Genomic DNA, 22,889 nt, shown 5'->3' with positions numbered 1-22,889 from the left:
GGGCCGCGGCGTAGGGAGGCTCCCACGTCAGGTCTCCCGGCCCGGCCCCCGGCGAGGACCTCCACACCCCTGAAATCTCCTGGCCGTGGGGAGTGGGAGCCCGGGCTGTTCGGCCTCGCCCTGCGCGGCCCGTCGCCCCGAGATCCCAGTAACCCCTGGTCAGTGAGGCTGCCCGAGCTCGCAGCTGCCACATGTAGCCTCCTTAGTGCCTGCGAGCTCGAGTGTTTGCCTGAGACGTGTGCTAGCGTCCTCTAGCACCAAGAAAATTACCTTGTTATGAATGCTTTGAATGTACAGTTTCTAATTCCCTGATCTCCCAAGTCAGGAAGTTGGAGTGGGTATTCTGTCTATGTAACAGACTCTTTCCCTGTGAATACTCTTTCTTATAATGTACGGAATTTTCTTAAAATGGGAGTTTTTTAAAAATAGAAAATCGATGTTCACCCGTCAGAAGCTCGTGTGTAGGCGCGGCTGTCTACACTGAGTGCTTTAACTGTAGACATGAGGTAGTGAGGGGGAGTGGGGAAGAACATGATTCTGCCAAAGGCTGTCTCTTGCCGGTGAAAACGTGACGAAAACGAGGGTTGTTGATTGTTGGCATTGTTGATTTCATTTGTATAGATTTTAATCTTATAATCTGCCTTCGTAGCAAGATGCGTTGAAACAGCGGCTTTCATTTGTATTGATGCCTCTCCTAGTTGTAGCAAGATACGATTTAACAAGGTGTAATGTTTTTGAGGCAACCAACCCTAGCCATGGCATTCAGAAGGAACGCTGTCAGGTTAGAGTGAACACTCTTATTGAATCTTCCATTAGTGAGTGTGGGTTTTGGATATAGTTTGACTTTACAATGCAAAGTCTTCCATGTTTGTAAGCTTTGTCTACCACTTAAGTGACGAAAGGAAAAAGCCCTGGGTGCGTTGAAGTGCATGTAAGAGGCTTTGCTGCGAGGCCACTTGTGTTGGAATTCTGCAGTTGCTTTCTGAGAAACTTATTCCAAAAAATGTACTAAGTACTAACAATTTCAGTGCATGATTCTGAGGACTTAGAGGTGCTTAGGATAGGGAGCAAGTGTATCGGTCTTCACGTGGGTAAATGAAGAGTCAGCCTCCCCACATTATCCCAGGGAGTATTCTAATTTCATCCTCCAATCATCGGCTGTTTGAAGTCTTACTCGCACCTCCTTACTGGGTATTGAACCCAGGGCCTTCCTACTGAACTACCTTCCCAGCCCACTTTTTAAAAAAAAAATTTTGAGACACCCTTTCATTAAATTGTCCAAGATGAATTTGAGCTTACAATCCTCCTGACTCAGCCACCCCAGACAGCTGGGATTATAGATCCTAGTGCACCACCACTCCCAACCTGAAGGCTTACTTTTGGATATTGTACTAGATGCAGATATTTGAGCAGGAAGAAAGCAACAAAAGCTGTGCCCTTAGGATTTTACAAGGTCTTAGCTAGACAGTAATTGAGTAATCCATAAATATATAGAATACAAATTATACCGAGTCGTGTAAAGAAACTCACAAGGCAGGGCTGCTGTCAGAGAGTATCATGAGTCTAAGATAAGGAAGTGGTTTTTACATTCAAACCTAAAGGACAATGGGACAGTGCTTTTCAGGGTAAAAAGAAAGGGGCAGGTGCTGAGAAGTTTGATAATTCTAGACACTCAAGAGTCCAGGAAGAGTGGAAACTGCTCCCCGGGAAAAACCCAGGGAGCATGCTGCAGTTGAGTCTGGAGAAGTGGGTGCAGTCTGATGGTGAGGAGCCCTGAAGAGTGAGTTTGATTTTCTGGATAAGAAGCTTCTGTAAGGTCAATGCTTGATCACCAAGTGTAGTTGGATGTGCGTTTTCAAAGGCTCACTGCTCTGATCCGTGGATTAGAAGGGACATGGGGAAACCCTAATGCAGTTGGCCCAGGTAGGCGACAGGGGCTTTGGTCTTGCCAGGTGGACAGCCATGGCTAGAACTGATGTGTATTTTGGAAATGGAAATAACTAGGCTTTTGGTAGGTTGGAGATGTGAATGAATGAAAGGATGGGACTATTTGTGACTTCCAAATGGATAGAAGTGCCCCCACCCTGTACTAAGAGTGAGTTCAGATTGGCAGTGAACATTAATGGCTCTCTGTGAGTGTATTAAATTAGATACTCTTGTGGAACATCTAAACTGCTTCCAGTTTACTACTTCAGTGAATAACTGCCTAGAAAGCATCACACAGATTGATGCTAGTTATTGACCAGTTCTTCTTGGTTTTAGAGAGACAAATTTTGAGAGCGAAGTCACATAGTCTGTCTCATAAGGTGTTTCATAAAGTAGGTAAGTAGGTGGGAGGGATTTGGTAAAATTTTGGATGATTATGTTGCATTGAGGATACTATTGAACATTTCATATTCTTCTTTTTTAATATGAATTGGAAAGTACTACCTTACTAGGTAGAAATTAGAGTTTGGAAATTACAGAAAGTAACCAAAAAGTTACAAAACTCTGCTTGTAGCCTTTGGTATAAAATCTCAGTGAAAATTGTTTTGTTAAGGGAAAAACATTTTCTTTGAAAGGTGCTGTACTTTTTTTTTCCCAAATAGGGAGTTTTGGAAAGATGCCCAGGAAACAGATTAGAATCTTTGAGGAAAGCTTAACTTTGTAGTTGTTTTTAGCATTTCCTCACTATCTTGTGAAATCTTGTAAATCAGTGCTTGTGAAGAACCCACACTCTGAAAGCCTTCGGGGCCTGGTGTCAAATCTTTGCTTTTAATCTCTTTTGAGCTGTTCCACAAGGTGAATTAAGGAAGCCTAAAGCCTGATTCTTGCTGTGCTAAGCCGTGGTGAAATTTGTTTCAGCTCTGTGTCCAGTGGATAAGATGTCAAATGTTACTTTTCTTCCTGGTCTTGCCAATTTTGTGGCTAGAAGAAAATTTGAAATAATTTACCCTGGACTCAGGCCTTTAAATTAATATATTAATTGCTAAATCCATTTTATGTCTCAGTCAACTGAGACGCAGAAGGATTGTAATGGAATAATACAGGGTTCTGGTTTCCAAATGCAGTGTTTGTTTTTTCATTGGAATAATTTTGAAATAATAACACTAGGTGACCTTGGACCTATGTCTTTACTACTTTTGATAATCTGCAAAGCTGAAAAGAAAGGAAAGAAGAAAATAAGTTGGAATATAGGACAGTTTTTAGATATTAGGAAGTGGAGGGAACTGAGTTGTTAGTGATCTAAATAGGAAAAATATATATTTTAATGTTTTAATAAACTTAAATGCAAAATGAGGTAATTCAAGATGCAAGTGGACCTTGATTATTTGACTTTTAAGGTTTTCCGTTAGTTGCATATTATAAAATTTGTCTGTATTCTCCTGGGCAAGGATCCCTACCTGAAGTCTAGAAAGTATTTCTCTGATAAGTAGTAAATGTAGCTTAATCAGAATTTTTTTATTGTTTATTTTGGCCTCATATGTGATAATTTTAGTTGTCGTAAAAATATAGGATACCTTATAAAACTATCTCTACTGTGTCTGAATATATGTAGTTCTCTTTGTTAATAGATTGATTGTCACAGCTTATGAGAAGTCTTGTAATGATCAAAGTTTGTTATTCTCTTTATAGATATGGACCAGTTTTGATACAATGTAGTGCTCCAGCATGCCTGACGGAATATGTTCAGTCATGGCTTCTGAACTTTGCAAGACGATTTCTGTGGCAAGGCTTGAAAAGCACAAGAATTTGTTCTTAAATTACAGGAACCTGCACCATTTCCCACTGGAGTTATTGAAAGGAGAAGGGCTGCAGTATTTGGAGAGACTCTATATGAAACGGAACTCCCTTACCACCTTGGTATGGTCTTATATTCCATTTGAAACTATCACATGTAAATGTGGTCCTGGCAGAGATGTGTTTCACATGCCCTGAGATGCGCACACCACGGTGTAGAACCCTTCTTGTGTCTTACACACAAGTAAATACATAAACACTAGCTGGGGATTCATCATCCAGTCCCTGAAGTTTTGAGGTTACAGGAGAAGTTCTGTAGGAAACCAAAATGTTCACTAATAAACTATTTAGATAATTAATCCCCAGTCAAAAACCCCACGTGATTTAGCATGTGCATGTATCCCAGCTATGGATCCTTTGTGTTTTAAGCTTCCTGTGAGATTTATGAATTTTTAAGTTCCCAACAAGATAATTAAGAACTTATGCAGGAGAATAATGTTGTTAGATGACTTTGACTTATAGGCATTAAAAAGAATAATATGAAGACTAAGAGAGGTGTTTAGGAAGCTTAGTGAAGCCTTTGGGTGTTAACAAGGCAAATAAAAACCTTTATGCTTGCCCTGTGAAAATCTAAGTGATTTTAGAAATTTTTAGAATGATTTAGAATTTTTTTTGCTACAGAAGCAAGATGACCTAAGAATAATTCTCTTTGTAACCTAAATCGTATTACATGTGAAATAAAGAGAGTATTTAAACTTTTTTCAACAGAATTTCCTAATCAGGCTTTTATTCCCGCTGCTTATTATAAAATTCAATCTTTATTTTAAATGAATTTACTTATATGGCCTTTCCTAGTTATCACTTCACTTCCTTTGAATCTTGTAGTTGAATTCTAGTTCTAATTCATTTTAGATGATTTGTGACATTGTTGGGTTTTTGTGGTTATTATTCCTTTCACTATATTGAACCTTCCTAAGTGTCTGGAAAATATATCCTGATGGTTTGGTATATATGGCATATGTTCCTGGAAAAGTTGTATTTAATCTGTGAGCAGGTAGAAAGCATTATCAAGTTTATTTCTGCTGTATCTGGAAATAAATGAGTGCATATCTTTTATTTTTAGTGTTTGGCATATTGGTACATATGTTCAATGCCTAGATTTTTAAAATTAGATTTTCAGCGTTTGAATTTGGAAAATCTATATATAGGTTGTATGAATTTGCTTTTGCAAAATCACCGTTGCACGATAGGAAATCGTATTTACCTAAAGTTTTTTTAATCCTCTGGGGGAGAGATAATATAAGAAATACTTTGCCAAGAATGATAGTACAGATTTTCCTATGTTATTTATGAGAGAAAAAAATTGTAAGTGAATTACTTAACTTTCAGTCATAGCTCTATCGAGTAGAGTTTGTGCAAAGAAATTAACTTTCACTTATAAAAGTTGAACTTGGTCTTTGACAGTTTCTCACTGCAATTTTATAGTTGTGAAAATATCTGTCTACTGCAGTTATTTTTAATCGCTCATAGTATACATTTCAAATTCATGCTATGCTATCTTATTAAGCATTAAAGATTAAACAGTTGCACATGTTTATGATACAAGGTCCATTTAATTTTAATTACTTTCTCTTAGCAGTTAAAACATTTGAGTCCTGTGTATCAAAGATCTTTACAAAGCCCCGTACAGATACTAGGGGATGGTGAGAGTAGAAACAGTCATCTCCTTCTTTGTTTAAAGACAGTTTACTGCATAGATGTTGAAAGCAGATGAAATAATACTTGTCCTAGAGTGCTCTGAACTAGTGACTCTTACTGCTTTTAGAATATTTTCTGGTGTTAAAGATAAAATATAGTTCCTATGGGAGATTTAGTTATTGAAATTTGATTGTCCAAGAGGAGGGGACATTATTAGAAACATGTAGCATCTCAAATGCAGTATGGATTTAATTAGACTTTTATTATATTTTTAATAAGCATGGGAGCCTACCAGCCATTTTCATGTTGTTTTATTGTTTCCTATTAACATTGTCTCACGTGAAATACGTTCTCCACATTCTCCTTTTCACCCGCACCTTTCACCACGTGAAGCCTCTTGGTGGGAAGAGAAGGGGTCAGCTGGGTATAACTTTCCCCTTGCTTGATGGAGCGTGTCACTCATCTTTGTAGGGTGATTGTACATCAGAGATTCAGAATTTGAGGATTGGCCCTATTTAGAAGTGAAGCACAGGAAGAAAAAGTCATCTTTTTCATCACAAAAGTGATTTAATCATGGCACGTGTCCAAGACTCCAGAGGAATATATTGGGTAGCTCATAAATGACAGAAGTTTATTGCCCATAGTTTGGGGACTGGAACCCCTGGATCTAATGCTTGAATATTGGAGTGTGTAGCAAGGACTGCTTCCAGCTGAACACGTGGCACTTTCTCTGTGTCCTCACATGGTGGAATGGACAGGGGACACTAGCCCCATGCAGGATATCTGTGCCCCCGTGACCTAATCATGTCCCAGAGACCTGTACTTTATTCCATCACCTTGGGAATGAGGATTTCAACATGAATTTGGGGACAGATATGAATATTCAAGCTCCCACTCCTGTGCTTGGGATTATATAACTACTTACTCTAAATTTCTTTCTATATTTTTCTTTTTTAAAGAATAGAATCATATTATACATATTTTTTCTCCAAGTTTATTTTTTTGTTTCATGATATTATCCCGTTCATGTACAGGCTGGTAGGTACACATCTGTTTTTGAGTATATGTGCATGAACTTAGGACAGTTTGGAAGAGAAGATTACTAAGTCAAAAGAGGCATTGTTCTAAGCCTACACATACTGCTTAACACTCAAGACAACTCTTTGAAGTAGGCGCTGTTACTTTCCCTGCATTGTGTACAAACAACCTCAACCACTAAGAAGAGTTACATCAAACTCAATAGTGACTATAGCTGGAGGTGAATGGAAGGGGGGAGGTGGGAGGGGGTTAAAAGAAACAGCATGTAGTAAAAGAGAAAAGCTTTGCTCTTATGTTTGGTTTATGTTTCTTTCGATAAGTGATTGTTTTTGAGACAGGTTCTCACTCCGTAGTCAGGCTTGCTTTGAACTCACTGTGTAGCGCAGGCTGGCCTCAAACTTGCAGCAGTTCTCCGGCCTCAGCCTCCCGAGTGCTGGAGTTACAAGCGTGTGCCACGCCTGACTCAATAAGTATTTGTTTTTAAATAATAATAAAGCACATGTTGAAATCTAGCACCACTAAAGTATTACCCAGCTCTCAGATTTCATTAATCAAAGGATCTAAACATTTTATTTCTAATGATGATGCTGGTAATTGTGCTGCATTGACATAATTACCTCCTTTATAACTGGTAGCCAGATTGAGAGTAAGAGAGGGTGATACCTAGGGAATGTACACATAATTTATAGTCTCCTCCTCCTTGAAATTGATAATACAGGTGATCCTTTATCCAAAATGCTTGCAATCAGAAGCATTTTCAGATTTTGAATTTTTTTTTGATTGTAGCATATTTGCATATACATACATATATATACACATATATATCTTGGGCCTGGGACCCACATCTAGATATAAGATACATCATGCTTCATATACATAATTTCTATACATAGCCTGGAGGTAATTTAATGGAGTACTTTTAGTGTAGCTACATTTTGACTGGAACTTGTCACATGAAGTCAGGTGTGGAATTTCCCACTTGTGACATCATGTCAATTCTCCAGTTTTCAGATTTTGCAGAATTTCAGATCTTGAATTTTCAAACTAAAGATAACCTATAGTAGGCTCTAGACCAAATGAGTATGGGATCAGTTTGAGGGAAAGCATTAAGGAGATAATGTAAGAAAACCATCCATCTGTCTTAGTTACTTTTTCCCATGGCTGAGACAAAATACCTGACACCCAAAATTAAAGGGGAAAGGTTTATTTGGCTTACAGTTTGTAGAGGTTTCAATCCATAATCTTCTGTCTCCAAGGCAGGGTTTCACATGGCAGTGGGGTACCAGTTCATGGTGGCAGAACAGAGCAAAAGCAACAAGCAAGGAAAGAGACAAGTCTCTTTCTGGCCTTTGTATTGTACCCAGTCTACCAGGATTAGGGTGATACCCACCCAATCAGAGGACTGGTCCAGCATCACACCCTTGATCCCAGCATCCTTAATCCTAGCGTTGAACCACGAAGCAGTCACAAACTCTAGATTCGGTTACCTCTGAAAAAGCCCCCTCTAAAAATGTGTGAGGCTTTGAGGGGGAGGTCTAGACACAAACCATGACATATATCTACATTTGGTAGGAAAAATGGAAGAATTAAGTTTTGTTACTTGTTTAGATCATTTTGAATCCCGGGGCAAGGATCTTTTTATTTTTTATTTATATTTTTTTCCTACAATCTGTTGAACCCTTGCAGGTTCACTTGTTGCTCCATTACGGGGCTTCCATAGTTATCATGCTCTGTTCTTGAGCTTGTTGTACATAAAAACCATCTGGATTATTTCTTACACTGAATATGGAGAAATAGGTATGTCATATAATCAAGCATTCCAGCGGTCTCTTTGTTTTAATACTTCTGTGTAACCTAGTATGTATGGTCCTTGAAAACAGTGTTACAAATGTGTTCTGTCTTGAAAGTTAAAGAGTTTTATTACCAATCAAAGATTTCCTTCCTGTGGAAATTTCAAATTTTTAATTTTTTCTTGTCATTACTGTTTAAATTAGTTAAACTTTAGGTAAGCCTCTTACGTGTCATAGCTGGATGATTCATTTCTTATGAAAATGTGCACTTGACCTGTAATTTAATTCTGTGTATTGAATCATCGAATTGTAAAGCTGGAAGAAGCTGAGTGATTAATTTGGATAGTTTTTCCTTTTGAGGAAACTAACTTAGAAGAGGTTAATGAATGGGTTGAAAGTCCCTTTTATGGCCAGTCAGAGAAAAAAATAAAATCTAATTTGTAGTCCAGTTAGTCTGGCTTTCATTTTAATCCTGTAAAAGTGTGTGCTTTCTCTATGCTGAGACAAAACAACCCTCACTCACAATTTAAAGGAGGAGGAATTTATTTTGGTTTGCAGTTTTGGACCATGGCCAGCTGGCTCCAAGGCAGAACAGGACGGTACAAGGACATGGTGGGGGAAAGGGGGCTCAACTCACCCCTGCCAGGAAGCAGAGGGCAAAGAGAGGAGCTGGGGAGGGGACACACGCGTCCAGGTCACATCCCCGTAACCCAGTCATGAACAAGAGTTGAAGGTTAGAGAATCACTTGCTCTTATCTAGGTTTCTGCATTTTTAGTTTTAAAAGAAAACTGTTTAGTATGCATTCAGTAAGTGTGATTGTACAGCTGAATGCTCAAAGCACTAGAAAAGCACACACACAAAGCGCAGTAAACACTTATTCCCACTGCTATGCCTTAGGCCTAGAGGTTCCAAAGCCTCTCCGCTGAGCCTGTGAGCCTTTGGGAGGCCTTCTAGATCTAAGTCAAAACAGCAGGAAGTTATTGTTGATGTTTTTGTGATGTGTTGTTTCTGCTTGGAGAATTAGAGGGGAGGGTTTATAAAAAGCTGGTGAGGACAGGTGCCTTTCCTGTGCCCCAGACCATTCTTATGCAACTGAAAGGCACTGTTTGCAAGCAAAAGGCTCCACTATGATTGCTATATTCCAGAAGTTTAAATTCATTTTCAAGCATTCACTGTTGTATAATGAAATACCTGTGTATTAAAAGTAAAGCACTAGTTTCTAGATGTATGTTTACAATATGTGCATAAGGCACTTGAAATACCAGACATCGAACCTCAAATGGATACTCCCTCCCCCTAAAACCAGTTATGTCATAAGGCTATAAAATTATTCAAGCTTGGTGTAACTTTAAGTGGGTTATCTGGTTTTATGAGTGTCTTGGTTACTTTTGCTCATTGCCGAGACGAAATACCTGATACTCAAAGGAGGTGAACTTCATTAGAATCTCAGTTTTCAGAGGTTTTAGTGCAGGTTTAGCTGGCTTCAAGGCAGGGTGGCGTGGCTGAGAGGCCTCATCCAGGAGAAACAGTTTATGGCAGGCAGAACATAGCAGAGCAGCAGAGTGGCAAGTGACAGGCAGGGACAGCAGCACACCTCTTTTTGTCTCTTCTATTTTATCCAGGCTTCCTCCTCCTAGGCTGGTAGCATTCACACCCAGGGTGAGTCTTCCTGTTATCCACACTCAGAACTAGGCCAAACCAATCAGCAGACTAATTTAGTAATCACACACCCTTGATTCCAGCACCACGCAGTGCATCCCAGTGTCACACACTGCAAATGCAACCACCTCTGACCGCATGAGGCTTTGGGGGACCTCTAGGCGTAAGGCGTAGCAGTGGGAGTAAGTGTTTACTGTGCTTTGTGTGTGTGCTTTTCTAGTGCTTTGAGGATTCCAGCTGTACAATCACACTTATTGAATGCATACTAAACAGTTTTCTTTTAAAACTAAAAATGCAGAAACCTAGATAAGAGCAAGTGATTCTCTAACCTTCAGCTCTTGTTCATGACATTTATGTGATCTTCATTTTCTAAAAGAATATTTTTAAAAGTAATACTTAAAAGGCTAGAAAGTTAGGGTACACCTATAACCCTCTGTAGGATCACAGGTTTGAGGTCAGCCTCGGTAACTTAGTGAGACCATGCTCCAAGATAGAATAAAGAAAATAGAAAAAAAACATGGGGAATGTTCCTCATTGTGCCTTTGGCTCAACCCTCAGTGCTACAAAATTAACAAATAAATAAAAAGATTAATATTTCAAGGGAGATTTCAGCATTTTTAAATGTTTTTACTTCTCAGAAAATTTTTTTCTTAATAGCCAATTTTTATCAAATTCAGATATATATTACATTTTTGGAAATATATTCGATATATACTCTTAAAATTTCAGTAAGATTTTATTAAGATAAAAATATCAGTCTTAAGGGGCTGGAGATGCAGCTCAGTTGCACAGCATCTGCCTGGCAAGCTCAAAGTCCTGAGTTCAATTCCCAGTAACACCCCCCAATCAGTCTTTTAAGTATTTTATCTTTGACAATAAAACATTTGCAGTTTTGAGATACTTTAAAAGTTTAAACTTATATTTTTAAGGTGACAATTTCAGTTCCTATAAATACTAAGCAAATATTTATTTCTCAGAAAAATAATTTAAAATCTATCAGACAGTTAAATAGGTGTTCTTTTTTGTGCTTTTTATGTAAAAGAACTAAGTTTGGGTTGAGGATGTAGTGCAGTGGTAGAATTTGTTTAGCATGCATAAAGCTTTGGGTTTGAACCCGAGCACTGCAAAATAAAAATCCCAAAACAAAAAAATAGAAGACCTGAGTTTAAATGAACAATTACTAGTAGGTATAAAGATGTAAATTCTGCACTCTCCAATGATAGGTACCAGCCACATGTGCCCATTAAAGTGAAATAATACTGAACATTCATGTTCTCTGTCACATAGCTACCTTTTAAGTACTTTTGCGCCACAAGTGGCTAGCAGTTGCCATATGGAACAAGAGACATGAGACACTATTTCATCCTGGCAGAGAGAACTAGAGGACAATTAGTAATTAATGAAAAAGTGAGAGAAGAGACAAAAATGCCAATGACAAAGGACCTCAGTGAGTAAATTATAATGAGAACTTTGGGAGCTTTTTCTGTCACAGCAGAAGGAAGATTTCACCCATTCTGTCTGCATTGGATGCTAGCATTGCTTTTTAAAAAGTAGTATTTATTGGTATATTTTTGTCATACATAATGATCACATTCGTCAGAGGGAATTTGTACTTGTACATGCCGTACCTTAATCCTTTTCTCTCACTTCCCTCCCGTCCCTTCATCCCTTCTTCTTCTCTCTAGTTACAATTTCCTTCTTTTTTTAAAATCCATATTCCCTTCATTACCTTTCCCTGTCCCCCTTGCCTGTTCCTCTCCCCATTTGAACATTTTCTTTCTACTTCCCAATATCTATCCTCCATACCTTCTGGGTTTCTCACACTAGTGAAACAAGCCAATATTTAAACATATGTGTCCAATTTATTTCACTTAAAAGTATATTGTCAGTGTGCCTCTATTTACCTAAAAATGTTTCCAGTTTATCCTTCTTTATGGTAGAGTAGTACTCCTTTGTATAAAAAAACCTCCACATTCTTTGTGCATTCATCCATTGATGGGCATATGGACTGTTTCTAAGATTTAGCCATGGTAAATTGTGCTGCTGTAAATGTAGATGTATATATACTGCTGTGTTATGATGCTTTCAATCTTTCAGGAAGATGCCTAGAAGACGAATAGCTGGGTCAAGTGGAACCTCTAGCTTTAGTTTTTTGAGGCCTCTCCACACTGATTTCCATAGTGGTTGCACCAGTCTGTGCTCCCACCAACAGTGGAGGAGGGTTCCTCTTCCCCACAATCCTGCCAGTATTCGTTGTTAGTTGCTTTCTTGATAATCAGGCTTGCAGCATTTCTGATTCCCTGCTGATAAACACTGCTTTCTGACATACATGAAAATGGAGCGGGTTCCTGGAGGAACAGTGGACAGAGACTGCAGGAAGACAGGGATCGGCTATGGCTGCCTTCACGGAAACATGCGGTGTCCAGCCTGTGCTGTGCATGGCTGGCTCAGAAGCAGTGACATCAAGTTTCCGACCCAACTAGAAAGCCTGTTGAGAGAGTAGTGAATGAAGTAACTTTTCTTTATCACCAGAGCCTGATTGACTTTTCATAAATGTTTTAAATAATTCACTGAGGTCAAATTAACATCTTAGAAAGTTAATTATTTTTAAGTGAAGAATTTGGCACCGTTTACCACACTCACCATGTTGTTCCCCCATTTCTCCTTCTGATCATTTCCATCACTGCAACCTAAAACATTTGTTCATCAGTTTCTGCCCGCTCCTCTCCTTCCCCTAATTCCTGGCCTCAGTCCTGGCAACAAGCGGCCTATTTTCCTTTGTTTGGGTTTTATCTGTTCTGAATAGCTCATACAAATAGGATTATATAACTTGCGACTTTTTGTGTCTAGCTTCTTTCACTTAGAAGGGTTTTGTGTCTTCAAGGTTCATGCAAATCGTACCACGTATCGGTACTTCATATCCCCTTGTGCGGATATGCTACCATGTTCAGTTATTTTCTTAGATGCATAGGAGAGGAATTGTGAGGTGGTACGCTAATCCTCCATTTAACTTTTCGAGGGATTGCGGAACTGTATCTCCCAGTGGCTGAGCCATTGTGTGTTACCCCTGGGACTGTACAAGGGTTCCAGTTTGCCCGAATCCCTGCCAACACTTGGCATTTTCCATTTTTTATTGTTAGAGCTATTCTAGTAGGTATAAAGTGGTTCTTCTTTGTGATTCTGTAATGTAATTCCTTAGCACTGAGGGATGTTGAGCATCCTTTCATGAGTTTGTTGGCTGTTTGCATATTGTTTTCAACAGCTTCCCACGGCAGTAACAAGCACCTTAGATAAGCAATTTATGAAGAGGAAAGGCTTATTTTGCCTTACTGTTTTTAGAATTGCAGTCCTTGATTGAACAGACCTGCTGCTTTTATTTATTGATTGATTGATTTAGTGTCCCCTCTCCCCTGTGAGACAGGGTTTCACTATGCACTTCAGGCTGGCCTTGAACTTGAACTCACTTTGAACCCCAGGTTGGCCTCCAACCCACAGAAATCCTCCCTCCTGCTGCAGCCTCCTGAGTGCTGAGATTACAGGCATGTGCCACCTTGGCCAGCCTGACCTGCTGATTTTAGATTTCCAGGAGAGGTGCCACTTGGTAATGACATTGAGCACATGGCAGAACAAAGCTGCTGCCCTGGGACCCGGAAGCAGAGGACATGAAGGAAGGGCCAGGGCTCCGCAGTCCCCTTCAGGTGCCTACCCCAGCCCCCAAGGACCTCCTATGATGCTCTGTCTCTTAAAGGTTCCCAAGAGCGGCACTCTGGGAATCCAGCCTTTGTTAACACATGAGCCACCGGACATCCAGGACTCAAGCCAGGACAGAGGCCTTCTTTGGAGAAATCTGTCTTAATATACTCGGCCTGTTTTTTAAGTTGTCTTTTTCTTACTGAATTTTAAGAAATCTTCTTACATTCCGCACGCTAGACCCTTATCAGACATATAATTTATATTTTCTCCAATTCCTTAGGATGTAGCCTTTTTTACTTTCTTGTAATATCCCTTAATATACATAACAGGTTTTGATTTTGATCAAGTCATTTACTTCTTTTTTCCTTTTGCTCATGTTTTCAGTGAAATAACTATGAACCCAATGCAAAATATAAAGTCAGATTTATACCTCTATTTTCTTCTGTGAGTTACAGTTTTATCTCTTAAATTTAAAATCTTGATCCATTTGAAGCTATTGTTTTGTATATAGTGTAAGGGTCCAAATACATTTTACTTGATTCTTTTTATAACTGCTGTAAAATGCTTTTCACATGTGACTTCTTTGAAAGGGATTGTTAGAGGCCTGAATGGTATAGGTTTTGTTGAACTGTGACTGCTCAAGGCTTACAACAGCAGAAGTATTAAGTACCCTGCCTCACTCTCTTAGATTGCCCGGGGACGCTAGTTTGTAGTATCCTCATTTAGAGATGAAGTCGGAAGACTTCCGCCATCTGGAGATCACTGAGGAAGGAGCACGGTCTTCTGCACTCCAGCTCTTAAGGCTTCCACTGGAACTTAATTTCCCTGATGAAAGCAAGTTGCTAAGCCACAGTCAGCCTAGAGAAATGTACTTCTCCTAAGGGCCCAGACAGGAAGCAGCTGGTCCACAGAGCCCGCCAAAGAATATCACAAAGCCTCTTGTTTGCAAAAATATTTAAAGTGCTTGTTTACATTTAAGGAAAATTTAAAAATATATGGTAAAGCATCATTGATTGAAAAATTTGAAGTACGGTTTACACTCTCTGTGCTTGCTGAAGTCTGCTTTGGCAAGCAGAGTTTTAGTATATTACTTTTGCAGTAGACTTTAGCAAAAAAATATTCAGCTGAGTGATGATATTGGTAGGATTTAGCAAAGAGAGTCTTCAGTTTAGAAAAACAATTTTAAGTAGTTTAATGGAGGTTTTTGTGTCCAAGGAATTTAGGTATAGGTTATTTGTCTTTTATAATTTTTCTTTGTTAAAACACTCAAAAAAGGAAATAGCAGAAATAACGGATTTGAGAAGCACTTTAAACTACTGCTTTTATGAAGATTTCAACTTTTAGAAACATTTAAAATCTGAATAACTTATAAATCTTATACAGTAGAATAAAATAGTGCCATTCAGAATTGAACATTAAGTTCAGTTTCCTACAAAGTAACAAAAATTTTGACACAAACTTATAGTTATTTAATCTATTCATGACCTAAATTGATAGAAGCATGAAAATTCAAATATGTAGAATTTCCATATATTTTTGGGCTCCTTTTAAAAATCTGGTATTAGAAAGCAGAAAATATTACCGAACGCCAGTAGGTGTCAGCCATAGCCTGTGCAAAAGGCTGCTTTGCGTGCCAGGTTTTGTGAGCATTTGTTCAAAAAGCTTGTTTATGTAGGATTTTCACTTTTTTTTTTTTTTTGTATTTTTAAAAGGGAGCATCCTAACTGCCATTTTATCAAGGTCTTAACACTGTGCTTATTTTTAAATGAAAACACAATCTTTTAAATAATTACATAGTGATCCAAACATTTTAGCACTTAATTGTGTATGTAGCTATAAGTCAAAAGAACTAAGTAGTTCATCATGGAAGGTAAGAATGCAGGCTGATGGAACCAGAAAGGATGAGTGGTTTTCGTGTGAGTTAGCTAGACACAGTATCAATGTTGTAATAGGTGAAGATAGTTGAGGACCCAAAAGCATTCATTTTCTGGACAGGTCTTTACTTTTTTTTAGGAGCAGCTATAAGCAGTTGCTTATAGTTGGTTTTGTTAAGATGTTTTTCCCGTGTGCCTATGAATGGGTGTGCATGTCCTACTTACTAAAAGAAGTAGGATGGATCCCCAAGTAATGTATGAGGAGAGGAATTTTGAAGGACCTCATTGCATATATAGATCTAAAAAATATCAAGGGAAGGGAATTGGAACTTGCATAGTTTAAAAACCAAATACAAGTGGTTCTGTCAAGAGTGCATATTCAGGAAATGTTTCATTTACTTTATAACAGTGTTCATATTTGGTGGAATTTGCTTCAGATACTATTGCTGAGTTTTAAATACATCTGCATGCCAATATAAAGTTAATGTAACATGTGTAAGCATTAGGGACCACCAGGCTTATGTAAAGGCAACATTATGTGGAGTTTATTATGCCTGAATTCAGGCAGAGAGCTGATAAGACCTTCTGCCCCAACAGAAGTGTGTCCTTTTTATAGGGATGTAGAGAAGGCAGAGACATTAGGTGGGAAGATACCAGTGAATATCGGTGGTTAAAGTTCCCTGGTGATCTGGTACCTCGGTGGGCAGAGGCCTTTGAAGTGCTCATTGTAAGGTTTCTGATGTCTCCAGATGTCCCTGCGACCTGTAAATTCCTTGTCTTTCCTTACCTCCTTTCCTGTCCTTGTCGATTGTCAGTGCAGAGCTGAGTTCCCTGCCGACAGTAGAGCTTTTGCTGGCCAGCAGGCTGGGGGCTGGAAGAGGCGACTTACAGTTAAAAATGTTTCCCTGTCTAAAACAAACAGGCAGATTTCCACTGTGGTTTGCACTTTAAGAAAGTTATTCTCTAGTATAAAATAAAAGCCCCAATGATGTGTTCCTTGCCACTCTCCCAAAAACTGTCACATATCTTCCAACTTGATAACTCAGCCTACTAACTAATGACAGCTGTCTTTGAGTGTTTAAGTCTCAAATAGTAAACAGCATGATTGACTAGTCAATTACGTAACACTTACACTGTGCCTGCTACATTTTAAAACTTAATTTTAATGTTTTCATTTACAAAAAATTTTAATGTTTCAATTAACATTGGTTGTTAAAACTTCCAATGACAGAAGTAGGAGAATAGCAATCCTGGTCCATTTCTTCAAAATAATCATTATTAGTTTCTTTTTTTAAAAAAATTGTAAAGCTTTTTTGCTATTAAGTAGGTGAAAACTTATTATGTCACTGCAATTCTAAAATGTGATAGTCCCCTAGTGTTTTCCTATTGACACAGTTGTATTTATAACAGGATTTTCCATGGTGGAAGTTTAAGACTTCTTAAACTTTTAGGAGTTACCAAGCAAGATAGATTGTATTTTCAGTTTGCTAAATTGCTTCCTGTTTCTTTTGCCTTTTCCTATCTTACTTCCTGTACTTACAAAGTATCTAGAACTGTCCTCCTCTCCACCTTATGTCAGCCTCTTATAATTTACATTTGTCTTTCAGACTTAAATCAGATAGGATTTCTCCTACAAAGAAATTAATCGTCATTAATATCTAATTTACAGTGTGTGTTAATGTAGAATGAAAAAATTTCCCACGTGTTCCTTCAGTCTTAACAGCATTTCTTTGGGTACATGGAAATTTGAAGAGTGTATGTGAGAGAGAGAGAGATGGAGGATTGAGGTTCTTTGCATGTTACGCTGGCTGTCAGGTATTATTTACGGGATGCTCTTCCCCTGCCCTGGGCTCGCTGTAGAGAGCAGCTGGCCCTGCCTGTGAGCACCGTGTTCTAGGGTCCCTTCCCTGGAAGGGCCCTTCTCCCCAAAGCCAGCTTTCTCTCTCTGCCACCCAGCGCCTCTACCCTGGTCTCGGGACCTTTGGCCAGGAGTGACCCTCTGTCCTCCACTGGACCACAGGAACCCCAGCCTCAGCTCTTGATGAGCCCTGGTCCCTGTGCACTTCCTGCCTGTATTTGGGAACTTAGGGTATGGTACCTTCCTGGGCCAATGAGACAGAACACCGAAACCCAGGGACTTGAGCAATAGGCCTCTGTCCTCGCAAGGTCTTGAAAGCAAGGGTCCAGAATGCCGCTGTGGTCCGTTAGGTCCTGTCTGCGGCTCTCCCCCGCTGGTCTCTGGCTGTGTCTTCACATAGCGTTTTCCCGTCCACATCTGCTAGCAAATTTACGTTTCTTCCATGACCGTGGAAGATGCCGATCCTCATTTCTATATGAGATGCAGATTCTAAGTGTTGGAGCTTATCACTTGTAGCGTGGGCTATGTAAGCTGAAACCCTGATCTGCCTATTTATTATTTTACATTTTTTTTCAAAAACATATATGCTTTAGCAGGACATGGTGGTGCACACTTGTCATCCAGCACTCGGGGAGGCTCAGGCAGGAGGATTGCTATGAGTTCAAGGCCAGCCTGGGTTCCATAGTGAACTCAAGACCAGCCTGGACTACACAGTGAGACCCTGTCTCAATAAAAAAAATAAAATAAAAAAAAATTATAGCTTCAAGCAGGTAGTACTTTGTGTTTAAGCAATTTACAAATGTTTATACATTTTTCAAAAATAAAATTTAATTCTCAGTTTTTAATTTTCAGCCAGAAAACCTTGCTCAGAAGCTTCCAAACCTTGTGGAACTGTGAGTCTGTTTATTCAAACTTTTAAACAACAAAAATGGAAATAATTTTATTTGAAATAATAGGATATGTCATTGCGATGTACTGATGTTATCTTTTGGTATTGTGATCATGGTACTACTCCTTTAGATAGACTTGTTTCTTTAAACCCAACAGAGTTTTAAAGTATTTTACCATTTTTAGTGTCTCACTTCAAGGTAATGAAGACGAAGAGCAATGCATTTTCTCTGGGCCAAGCACCTTGTCATAGAGCCTACTAGATAGTTCCTGTAACTGGGAAAAATCTGTGCTTGTTGTTACTACATGTGATATTAAGTAGAAACAGTGAGATGGTATAAAATGTTTAAAAGATATAGTGGAATTATCTTTCTCTGCATTCTCCACACCTCATTATTGTATTTTGATAATTGCCTTCATAATGCTAAATAACATGTTTACACTTTTGCTTTGTAACGCATCAGCTTACAAGTGTCTGTTAACTTACACTGAGAAAGATCAATGTAGGTCTTAAATTTATTTCTTCCAGCTGCCCCCCTGATTTCATGCGGGATGAATTGCTTTGACATTTCTTATTCTCTTCATTGTTTGTTATGATTCTTGTGAGGTAAAGGAAAGAAAGCCAATCCCATATGTTCCTTCCTTTTTATATCCAGAGCCTCTATCATTTCCTTTTGTCAAATACTTTCATTGTATTTTGAAATTTTTAAAGCAAACAGAGTTTTAAAATGCAGTACAATGAATACCCAGGTACCCTTGACTTAAATCGAATCAATTTTAACATTTTGCAACATTAGCTTTCTCTCCTCCCAAAATACTAGCCTTTACACACAGGAGCTATTTTGTTCTGAATATTTGGAAAGCAATTTGCAAATCACAGTATGATCACAATCAGGAAAAGTAATACTCATTCAATAGCATCTAATATACAGTTAAATCATCCCAATTTATTTTTTAAAAAGGTTTATGTAAAGTACGTGTCTGCATCTGACTGTTTCCTCTTGATTAGATTCCATTTAGCGTTTCAATGGTGTTTTATTCCATTTACTTTGTTGTGTTTTTGCCTTTATTCTTGATGTGCTTTTGTGTATGTGTGTTCATCTTTTATTTTCTGAAGTTTTAAAAACTAAGTTAGATAATCATGGCTCTTTCTTTGTCCTCAAATATTTCAGTGTGTATCTCTAAAAACAAAAACAAAAAAAATTTTTTCTTTTTGGGCCATGCTGGGGACGGAACCATGCCTCATGCATGTTAAACTAGGATTCTGAGCCCCATCCTTTTCCCTGTATTTTTTAGATCACTTTTTTTTTGTCCATTTGGGTATTTTTTAGTGTTCGTATAGGTTTTTGAAGTTCTAGAATCAGTATTTTATCTGTTTGCTTTGCCAATATAAATGAGTTTTGCTCATTTGTTATGTCTTCTAACTGGTTAAATATATAGAGTTGATTTTAGCCTGTTAACTATATCCTGGTATCTTGCTGAAATCTTGCATTGTATCAGTCACATGGATTCTTCAGGTCAGTGGTGGTGAACCTATGGTGGCATGTGTGTTATTCGTTTGTCTTGTAAGACAAAAGATATTCATAGGGGCTGGGGATTTAGCTCAGCGGCATAAGCGCCTGCCTTGCAAGCAGGCAGTCGTGAGTTCGATCCCTGGTACCGATAAAAACGAAAAAGACAAAAAAAAAAAAAAGATATTCACGTATGAATTTTTTTCTGAACTAAAACTTCAGTGTTCAGGTTTAATTGCAGTGTTGACACTTTACGATAGAGGTGGGTTTTGGAGTGTGATTTGGGCGCTGTCTGTAAAAGGTTCACCATTACTGTTTCAGGTTCTCTAGATGTCCTCTTGTGTGTGAACATACAGATAGTGAGTTTTGTCCAACTCCCATGCCGTTACTTATTTTTTCCAGTCTAGTTGCATTGGCTTGTTCCTTCAGAATGAGGTGGACTGGAATTCCTGTAGGGTTTCCTCGTTAAGAAAGATGCTGGTTTTAGAATTACCATGAATGTAGTTTATTGTCTTAAGCCATTATCCATCTATATTAACTGTCTATTGCTGCTTAATAACAAAACCCCCCAAATGTTGTGACTTACGAGAATAAGTGTTCTTATATTTTCTGGGTGTGATTTGCTGGATGCCTTTACCTCAGGGTCTCTCACAAAGCTGCAGTCAATGGTCTCAACTAAAGGATTCTTTTTAGATTCTGCTGTTGGCAGAATTCAGTTCCCCTCACAGGCTGCTGGGCTGAGTGCCTTTCTTGCCTGCTGTTGGTTAAGCAGAAGATTCGCTCTGTTCTCTGCCATTTGCAGAAATCTCTCTACAGAGGACGCCACAACCTAGCAACTCAAGTTTCTGTTAGACCAAAGCAATCAGAGAGGGTAGGGAAGACACGACCCTCCTTTCTTTCTAACCTTATCTTGGAAATGACCTCCCATCACTTTTGCAATATTTTACCCAGTAGAAGTGAGTTGCTGGGTGTCACCCCGCCTTGAGGGAAGCTATTACACAGAGCTTAAGTGCCAGAGAGTGGAGATCAATGGAAATCATCTCTGGGCTGCCTTCCATGCCATTAATTCCAGCTATCCTGAGAATTTTAGTGTATTGGGCCTAGGATTTTGTTAAAGACTTTCTAAGGCTTTAAAAAATCCTTAGGGCCTTTAGGCAGTAAAATGAAACAGTCATGAGTATGAATAATACAGCATAATACCTTGACTAAATTATGCACATAATGACTGTTGAATTCTGGCTTGAATTTTTTCTGAGTTTTCAAAAAGTATTTTAACTGTTTTTTGAAATCTCGATTTTTAAGAAATGCTAACTTGTTTGTCACACATACCATGTCATTTTCCCGTCTTCAAGATTGTCTTATAATACTTGGTTTTTAGTAGTCTAACCCTGGTATGTCTAGGTATGATTTTTTTTGTATTTATTAAGGAATTTGCTGCGCTGCTTGAATTTATATTTTAATCAAATTTGAAATAATTTTTGATCATTGTTTCTTCAAACGAAGTCATATGCCCCATAATAATATTTCACTCAATAAAAGACCATGGAAGCAACGGTGGTTCCATAAGATTGTGTTGAAGCTGCCTTAGCCTAAGTACACTGTATGATGTTTACACAATGATATGATCACCTAATGATGCGTATTTCAGAATGTGCTTCTTATTTGCGATTCCATTTCTCCCTGTTGAAATCCACATTTACCACACATATAGTACACTTGTCGATGTTATTCCACATAGTTCTGAGGCTGTGTTGATGTTGCCCTTGATCTTATTTTCTATGCTTCAGATTAGATCATTTATGTTGATCTGTGTTTTTTTTTTTTTGTCTTTTTGTTTTTTTATTGGTACCAGGAGTCGAACTCACGACCGCCTGCTTGCAAGGCAGGCCTTATGCCGCTGAGCTAAATCCCCAGCCCCTGTTGATCTGTTTTCAAGTTCATGGTCTCTTTGTGGCACTCATCCTACTGTTCAGCATTCTCTAGTGGAATATTTAATTCTAGAGTTTGTAAGTTTTAGTTTGTCTGTTGATATTTACTGTTTTTTAAATTACAGGTTATACTGAATGCTCATAATTTTATGTTGCCTCAGCATCCATTTTAAATATAAGTTGGACTTTTTCATACCAGAAATAGAACTCAGTCACTTTGACACAGTTTCCAGTGCATTACTCTCCCCTCCAGTTCCTCAGTGTGACGCATCTGGGGGTCTGCTTTGTACCACTGCTCCCTGCTGGCCACCTCCACATGGCACAGTGAAGCGCAGTCCGTGTGGGCCTGCTGACCCCCACACTGTGCAGGGGCCACGCAGATACGCCACAGCAAATAGTTCCTAACATTGCCTGGCTTCCTGGAACTCACGCCCACTATGTCCAAACCCACCAATAAACCTCCAGTGAGGAGCCTGATAGGAGAATTCCCTAAACCCAATGTGGGTGTTGGCCCTCAGGTCCCTTGGCCTGCCGATACTCCCTGACCCCTGTGTGTAGTCTCTAGATGCACCGTGTTACCTCCGTATCTGTAAATAATAAATTCTTTATTTCCGTTGTATGTCTCTCTTAGTCAATGAATGTATTCTAGGTTAAGGAACCTAAATTATATTTTACATCACTGAACATGATCTATAATAGATTACAATAGCGACTTTATAAATTCTCTGCTAATTGTTGCATCTGAGTTTTCTTACTTGCTTTTCATTGCTGTGGTTGTTTGTTTCTTTGTTTGCACAGGGAATTGAACTTAGGACCTTGCGCTTGCTAGGCAGGTGCTCGTGCCACTGAGCTATATCCCCAGCCCTATATGTTCCATTGTTGATGTTTTTATTATTGATAATGTGTCACATTTTCCTGGATTTTTGTATGTTGAGTAATTTTGATTTTAGATTATATTCTAGAAATTGGGAAAGATGTTTTGGAGACCAGACTTTGTACTATTTCCTTAGATAGTACTGATATTTTTGCTTTGGCAAATTTACCTGGTGTGAATCAGACAATAATCTTTGTCTCTTAGAACTCAGTTGAGCCCTTAGCGTACAGTAATTCTTCTGTCCTTAGCTGTAGTTTCTTACACATGAGTGTTGTTCAGGAAGTAGCCCTTGATTTAGGTAGAGTTTATGTGTAGAATTTGGGGTTCCCCATCCTGGCTCTTTCTAGTATTACACCT

General features: G+C 38.7%; 1 protein-coding gene across 8 annotated transcripts in view; it reads left to right on the top strand.

Moving 5' to 3' along the window:
• Lrrc28 (leucine rich repeat containing 28) overlaps nucleotides 1-22,889 on the top strand; it is a 129,683-nt gene that overhangs the window by 116 nt on the left and 106,678 nt on the right. For all 8 annotated transcript variants that reach the window (XM_063249945.1, XM_063249947.1, XM_003475272.5 and 5 more), the window contains exons 2-3: nucleotides 3,616-3,843; nucleotides 18,184-18,224. In XM_063249945.1, coding sequence (XP_063106015.1) covers nucleotides 3,652-3,843; nucleotides 18,184-18,224 — 233 coding nt within the window. In that variant the 5' untranslated portion in view covers nucleotides 3,616-3,651. The remainder of the gene's footprint in view (nucleotides 1-3,615; nucleotides 3,844-18,183; nucleotides 18,225-22,889) is intronic.

This window comes from Cavia porcellus, unplaced genomic scaffold (genome assembly GCF_034190915.1).
Source record: "Cavia porcellus strain 051 isolate PalLab524CR breed Dunkin Hartley unplaced genomic scaffold, mCavPor4.1 scaffold_6, whole genome shotgun sequence".
NCBI lineage: Eukaryota > Metazoa > Chordata > Mammalia > Rodentia > Caviidae > Cavia > Cavia porcellus.
Note: the sequence above shows the minus strand (reverse complement) of the source record. Positions and strands in the feature narration are given on the sequence as shown.